Source organism: Trematomus bernacchii, unplaced genomic scaffold (assembly GCF_902827165.1).
Source record: "Trematomus bernacchii unplaced genomic scaffold, fTreBer1.1, whole genome shotgun sequence".
NCBI classification, from domain to species: domain Eukaryota; kingdom Metazoa; phylum Chordata; class Actinopteri; order Perciformes; family Nototheniidae; genus Trematomus; species Trematomus bernacchii.
In genome coordinates, this window is record NW_022987672.1 from 406085 (window position 1) to 413778 (window position 7694).

At 45.2% G+C, this 7694-nt stretch overlaps 1 protein-coding gene across 1 annotated transcript in view; it reads left to right on the plus strand.

The window, feature by feature from the left end:
• Positions 1–7356, plus strand: part of LOC117487492 (NLR family CARD domain-containing protein 3-like) — a gene marked incomplete at its 3' end in the record, with an annotated part of 29865 nt that extends 22509 nt beyond the window's left edge. Inside the window, exons 9-11 of the mRNA XM_034136118.1 lie at positions 176–322; positions 6824–6870; positions 6959–7356. Of these exons, the coding sequence (XP_033992009.1) occupies positions 176–322; positions 6824–6870; positions 6959–7356 (592 nt within the window). The remainder of the gene's footprint in view (positions 1–175; positions 323–6823; positions 6871–6958) is intronic.
• Positions 7357–7694: the final 338 nt, after the last annotated feature.

A 7694-nucleotide genomic window follows, 5' to 3' on the forward strand; every position in this document is an offset into this window, starting at 1 on the left:
TGTAAACTTGAATAATGTACATCATTTGAATGTAATAATTAAGTTGATTGTCGTTTGTGGAAGCTCCAGTGAATGAGCCCCATTAACTGAGTTTTAAACATCACTTTAAATGGAAGATTTCCATTTCCAGTCCTGGACCCTCAGATGATCTGACGGCTTGTTTGTGTGTCTGCAGGCTGTCAGGCTGTCTGATCACAGAGGAAGGCGGTGATGCTCTGGCCTCAGCTTTAAACCGCTCCCATCTGAGAGAGCTGGACCTGAGCTACAATCATCCAGGAGACTCAGGGGGGAGGCTGCTGTCTGCTGGACTGGACACACTCAGGTATGGAGAGGCACTCAGTCTGATAGAGGAGGTAGAAACTGGCTCCTATGACCTAAAGCAACCAGAGCTGATAGACCCTGACTCTTCACACTGTCTGCCGTCAGCTGTTAGCATCAAACACAACTGAGAGGAAACCCCCCCTCAGTGGGTCAATGTTCATCGTGGTATGACCAAAAGAAACAGAGTTGGGGGGTTTTAATGTTCACACAGATTTAGTACAGGAATTGAGATCATGAATAATTAAACGAATTCATTTCCAGATGTTTTATTCTGAGTCCTAGCAAACGGCCAATCAGAAGAACCTTCCCTTGAATGAAAATAATGATTTATTAGTTTCAGTGTTGGGAGTAACGTGTTACAGTAATCAGATTACATTTGTCTGTAACACAGTAGTGTAACGCTTTACTGTTGGTTCAGGAGTAATTACATTACAGTTACTGAGCACAAAATGATCTCGTTACCTGCGTTACTTTAAGGTCTTAGACTTTCTGCATAAGAAAGAGAGGACAGAAAAATAAGTCAAACGTCCTTTTTCTCTCGCGCTCAGAGTTCATGGATGAGGAGACGGAGCAGAAATGTCAGAGTTATAGCAAACATCATGGAGGACATGTTGCCCGTTTCATTACATCTATGATTTCCACGGTGGAATCACCATCTTTCTAAAAACATATTGAGCAAGAAACACGTAACAGGTGGCCTCCATCAGACAGGAAAACCTTTGCAAGCTACCTGGAGCAGAGTTATGATGGAAACTGATGGATGAAATCTGTGCAGCAACACGTTGCTCAGACCATTTACCGGTTCTGTTTACAACCTCGATCCCTTCCGCAGGAGTCGAATCACGTGCCCCTGCGTGTCGTCTGCGTTTGATTAACCCCTTGACTGCCTCACAGTTTTCTGATGTTTTTAATGCTTCCCTGATCTGTAAATTAGATGTGAACTGTGCTTTTAATGCTGATGAGCTGATCTCCATGTTTGACTCGACATGCACACTAATACTGGATTCTGTTGCTCCTTTTACGCTTAGACGCACCAAAGTTCTCTCAGAGCCGTGGCTCAATGACTGTACTCGTGCTCTCAGACGCGCTTGCAGGCGTGCAGAGAGAAAATGGAAAAAGGATAAACTCCATGTCTCCCTAGAAATCCTTCGTGCTTGCCTTTCTGACTACCAGACGGCAGTCAAAGCAGCCAAAACAGAGCACATTTCTCTGTTAATCTCCAAAAACAGTCATAAACCTCAGGTTCTTTTTAATGTCCTCAACTCGATCATTAATCCCTGTGATGCTTCTCCAATTGTCCCATCGACTACTCTCTGTGATAAGTCTCTTACATTTTTTTATTGAAAAAGTATCTGCTCTTAGGCTAGCCCACACTAGTGCTACCCCAGATCCTGCTCCTTTTCTGTGCCCTGCTGTCCTCGACCACTTTGAGCCTGTATCCCTCTCTTCTCTCTCGGATGTAGTCAAGCACCTGCGGCCGACAAACTGCACCTCAGACAGCATTCCCTCTCACCTTCTCAGAGATGTTTTCGAATCAGTTGGAGCAAGTATTTTATTACTAATAAACACCTCTCTTAGCTCAGGATGTGTCCCAGCTGCCTTCAAACATGCCGTGGTCCAGCCACTACTTAAAAAGAAAAATCTCGACCCCTCCATTCTCGCAAATTTTAGGCCCATCTCCCAGCTACCTTTTTTTATCTAAAGCCCTGGAGCGTGTAGTCTACGCCCAGCTGCAGTCGTTCTTAACCATGCATGGCATCCATGAAAAGTTTCAGTCTGGCTTCAAACCTATGCACAGCACTGAAACAGCCCTTTTAAGAGTTTTTAATGATCTGCTCCTAGCCGCCGACTCAGGTAGCCCAGTTGTCCTGGTGCTGTTAGACCTGACAGCTGCCTTTGACACCGTGGACCATAGCATCCTGCTGTCACGGCTTGAACAGTCCGCTGGCATCACAGGCTCTGCCCTTGCATGGTTCAAGTCCTACCTGACAGACCGTAGCTTCTCAGTGCAGCTAGGTGCCTTCTCCTCTGCTAAAGCCCCTCTTACCTGTGGGGTTCCCCAAGGCTCTATCCTGGGCCCCATCCTCTTTTTACTGTACATACTGCCCCTAGGTTCAATTCTCACTAAACACAATATTCCCTTCCACTGCTACGCCGACGATGTACAGATCTATATGCCTCTCAAAGCAAATGTCAAACACTCACTACAGCAGTTGATGGACTACTTAACAGAGATAAAATCCTGGCTGAGCCAAAATGTCCTTAACCTCAACGAGAGCCAAAACCAAGTCGTTTTTATCTTTTAAAGATCTAGAAAGGGTTATTATTGCCTTTGTAACCTCAAGACTGGACTATTGCAACGCTCTGTATGTGGGTATGGACCAGGCCTCAATTAGACGCCTGTAGCTAGTCCAAAACGCAGCTGCACGTCTTCTCACTGGCCACAAAAAGCGTGACCACATCACCCCAATTCTGGCCTCACTGCACTGGCTTCCAGTTCGGTTCAGAATTGATTTTAAAATCCTTTTATTTGTTTTTAAAGCACTAAATGGGCTGGCTCCGGCCTATATAGCTGAACTCCTCCAGCGCTACACCCCAGCCAGAGCTTTAAGGTCTGCTGACCAGCTGCTGCTGGTAGTGCCCAAGACCAGGCTCAAAACCCGAGGGCACTGAGCCTTCAGAGCGGAGCACGACTCCTGACATTTCCCTTTGTTTTTTATATTTCTGTTGTAAATTATTGTCTTTTATTGTGATTGTAGTAATGTGTTTTTATTACATGTACAGCACTTTGGCTCGACCAAAAATCGCTTTTAAATGTGCTTTATAAATAAAACTGATTTGATTTGAAACTGAGCGAAAGAAAACATGATTTTCAAACAAAGAGCAGAAACTGAGGTCTGAGTTCAGTAGTGTCCTTATGAGATCAAGGATTTGTTCTGATCTGATGAGGTTTAACTTTATATTGTTCATTTTCATTTGAGTTATGGTGCATCTCAGGTGATTTTAAAGAGCAATCCAAAAGTAATATAACTAGTATTGTAACTAATTACTTTCAGCAGTGAGTAACAAGTAAAGAAATGCATTAACTCAGGGGTTCCCAACCTTTATTGTGCCAAGGACCGGCAGATACATTAAAAAAAAATCGCGGACCGGTTGTCAATTTTAACTGATTTTAATATTTACTCACCAGCAGGTGGCAACAGAGGCTAATTGTATTTAACAGCCTGAACAAATACCAATATGCATCCAAAACATATTAACGTTTAAAACCAGGATACAATTAAAACAAAAAATTAGGACCGCTTTACAAATATTAATATAATATATAATATAATATAATATAGCCTAATATAGGCCTAGGTGGCAACAGTGGCTAATTGTATGTAACAGCCTGAACAAATAATAGAACAATATGCATCCAAAACATATTAACAAAGTTTAAAACCAGGATACAATTAAAACAAATTAGGACCACTGATATAACTGAAATGTCAGTGAGACCCCTGGGCTTGTTTGCCAGCCATAATAACGTCATACCGGGGCGTGATGGTTGACAATGAAATGCGCAGGGTATTCCTCACGTCCAGTCTGCTGCTAAGTCTGGTCTTAGTGGCCGTCATGGCAGAAAAACCTGCCTCGCACAGATATAACGTTGGGAACGGGAGCAGTGTCTTCAGAGCAAGCGTGCCGATCTCTTTGTATTCTCCCGACGCTTTGATCCAGAAGGATGTCAACGATGTTGAATTAAAGAGTGTTTTCAGTCCTCCGTCATTCATTAGCTCGATCAGCTGATCGTCTTGTTGCGATGGGAGCTGGTCTCGTCCATCGTCATTTAGAAATGGATCACGCATCCATCCTTTGCCATTCCTCGGGTCCTTTGCAGATGGAAAATAGCGTTCAAACGCATCAGACAGTGATAGCAGGTGGCTGTGTATCAACTCGCCAAGTCCCTCGGCTTCTTCCGAAAAACTGGATAAGTTGCTGAACATGTCAAAAACACCCCGGTTGACGCGATGTGCCCAGGTTCCCAACTTGGCTTTGAATCCGGCGACTTTGTCTGCGAGCCTGAATGTGTCAGCCATCCTCCCCTGCATTGTCAGATTTAATTGGTTCAAAGCCATAAAAATGTCACTCAAGTAGGCTAGTTTTGCGAGCCAGCTCTTGTCACTAAAGTGCGCGGCTAAAGGTGACTGCTTGTCAGAGAGGAATTTCTGTAATTGCTCTCTTAACTCGAACACTCTCGTCAGGGCTTTCCCCTTCGACAGCCACCTCACCTCTGTATGTAGAAGAAGGCGTATGTGATCAGCATCCATGTCCTCGCACAATAATTCAAACACCCTCGAATTCAGGGCATGGGCTTTGATGTGGTTAATTACCCTTATTGCATCATTCAGGACCGTGTGCAGTTCAGGGGACATTTTCTTGCTTGCCAGCATCTCACGGTGTATCATGCAGTGAGTTGCCTCGCATTCCGGTGCCACTTCTTTCACCCTGGCAGTGAACCCCCGACAACCGGCCGGTCATCGCAGCAGCCCCATCAGTGCAGACCCCGACACAAAACGCCCAATCCAGTCTGCCTGCAATGTATTCATTCACCACTCTGAATATTTCGGAGGCGGTGGTTGAGCTTGGAAGTGAAAGACAACAGAGCAAATCTTCCTCCACCTCGTCTTGATGCACATAGCGCACATAAACAACTGCCTTATTTTCCACATCAGTGGATTCGTCCACTTGAATTGCGTACCATTGAGATGCTTTTATTCTGTCCAACAATTGCCCTTCAATATCCTCGGCAATATCATCGATCCTCCTGGCAACAGTATTGTCCGAGAGTGGAACATGTCCTACCATCCCAGCTGCTTTTTCTCCTAAAAGTTCACGGCAGATGTCTTTGGCAGCGGGCAGTATCAGCTCCTCTCCTATTGTAAAGGGCTTTTTAGCTTTGGCTATTCGGTGAGCAACCAGATATGAAGCCCTTGTTGCAGCGACGCTCGTTGACGTTGTGGACTTTAACACTTGCTTCTGCCCATCCAACTCGCGTTTTTTCCTTTCAAAAAACTCAACTGGTTTGTCAATCAGAAAAGGATGTTTGGTTGACAAGTGCCGTTGAAGTTTCGATGGCTTCATTGCTTCATTACAAAGCATTTCGGCACACACAACACACAATGGTTTTGGCGCCAACGAATTGCCCGTTGCAATAAATCCATATTTGATATACGAGGAATCGTATTTGCGATTAAAGCTCGTTTTTTTTCTTTTTGGTAGCTTTTTCCTCACCATCTCTTTTATTAGAATAGCCCGCAAAGAAGCGGTTCATGGAAGTTTGCTGAGGTCCACTCATCTCTGCACCTGCGCTCACTGACATCAGCACCCTGACACTGACAGCGCTGTCCAGTGACAGTCCGGTCGGGTGCTGGTGTCCGGAATAGTTCGCTTGACGGATCATTAGTTCCGGCGGTGTCAAGCGATCACAGAGCTGCCGGTGCTCTCCGACAGCATTTAGCACTACATCGAGATTAAGATTAAACTAATTTATTTTGGGAACACCCACATATACATTATGGAGTTGGCCAGATGTGTGTAAATTACTGTTCATGGTCATTTGAAAACAAATGCCGTTGTTGGACACACACAAACACACCGAACATACACACACACACACAGCGGAGCTGAGCAGAGCGCAGAGCACACACACGCACACGCACACGCACACGCACACGCACACACACACATCATGCGCCTTTGTGACCGTATTGACCGTATTTCCTTCATACAACAAGTAATAGGGGAATAATCGGGCCGTTCGATGTGTGTGTGTAGAGGTGTGTGTGGTTGAAACGTAGCAGCCTGCCTTGCAGTGGTGAACACAGTGAAGGCGGTGTGTACGCGCTGGTGCTGCACTTCTCAGAGGCTGCCTCCTGATGCTTTTTTTTTTTTTTTTTTTTTTTTTTTTATGTCAATTTATTGAACATGTCAGAAACAAAACATACATCAATACTAATAATAATATATATATGCTGCAAGTGAAGGAGGTTTAAAAAAAAAAATAGCTCCACAACACCCCTGGCCGCAATGTCCTTAAAATGAAGTCCGAGTTTAAAATATATCTAAAATAATGTATGCACTGCCATTTCCCCACATAAACATAACAGTCTGCGATGAAACGGTTGTCTCCTGTGTGCTCCACTTCCTATTGGCGCACCGGTAACTTTCTCTGCGCACGAGGGGCTGAGACCTTATGCTAACCAATTTTGATTTATTTTGTATGTTTTGGATGAAATAATATGACTGGTATAGGTGCGAAAATTAAAAAAAAATATATATTTTTATATATTTATAATTCTGCAAATATTACGATAAACTCACAGCTATTTCGCGGCCCGGCAGTAACACCTCCGCGGCCCGGTACCGGTCCGCGGACCGGGGGTTGGGAACCCCTGCATTAACTAATCAACTAACTAAGATAATTTAAAGACTAACTGACCCCCCCCCCTGCTTTCAGCCTGGAGCCTGCTGCAGTCCGGTTCTTGAGGCCAGGTCTCAGGAAGTGTAAGTGTGTTTTTAATCATGAACATCTTCACACTGGGACATCACAGGGACTTTAATAACCTTTAATACCTGCTGTGTCTCTCATCAGATTCCTGTGGACTCACACTGGACTCAAACACAGCACACAGAATCCTCATACTGTCTGACAACAACGGGAAGGTGACATGGGCGAGAGAGGAGCAGAACTATCCTGATCATCCAGAGAGGTTTGATGACTGGCCTCAGCTGATGTGTAGAGAAGCTCTGACTGGTCGCTGTTACTGGGAGGTCTGGTGGAGAGGAGATGTTACTATATCAGTGACTTACAGAGGAATCAGGAGGAAAGGAGACAGTAAAGAATGTGTGCTTGGAGGGAATGATCAGTCCTGGAGTCTGGACTGCTCTGGTGATAGTCACTCTGTCTGGCACAATAACAGAGAGACACACATCTCCTCCTCCTCCTCCTCCTCCTCCTCCTCCTTCTCCCCCTTCTTCGTCTCCTCCCTCCTCCTCCTCCTCCCCTCCTCCTCCTCCTCCTCCTCCTCCTCCTCCTCCTCCTTCTCCCCCCCCCCCTCCTCCTCCCCCTCTGGTAAAGTAGCAGTGTATCTGGATCATCCTGCTGGCTCTCTCTCCTTCTACAGAGTCTCCTCTGACACACTGACCCACCTCCACACCTTCAGAACCACATTCACTGAACCTCTCTATGCTGGGCTTAGTTTTGGGTTAGGTTCCTCAGCGTCTCTGTGTTCTCTGCAGGAGTAATCCCCCCCCCCAGATAATCAAAGTGCGTCCTCTAAATAATACATTTCGCACCAAAACTAAAAATCTTGATAAACTTTGACTGT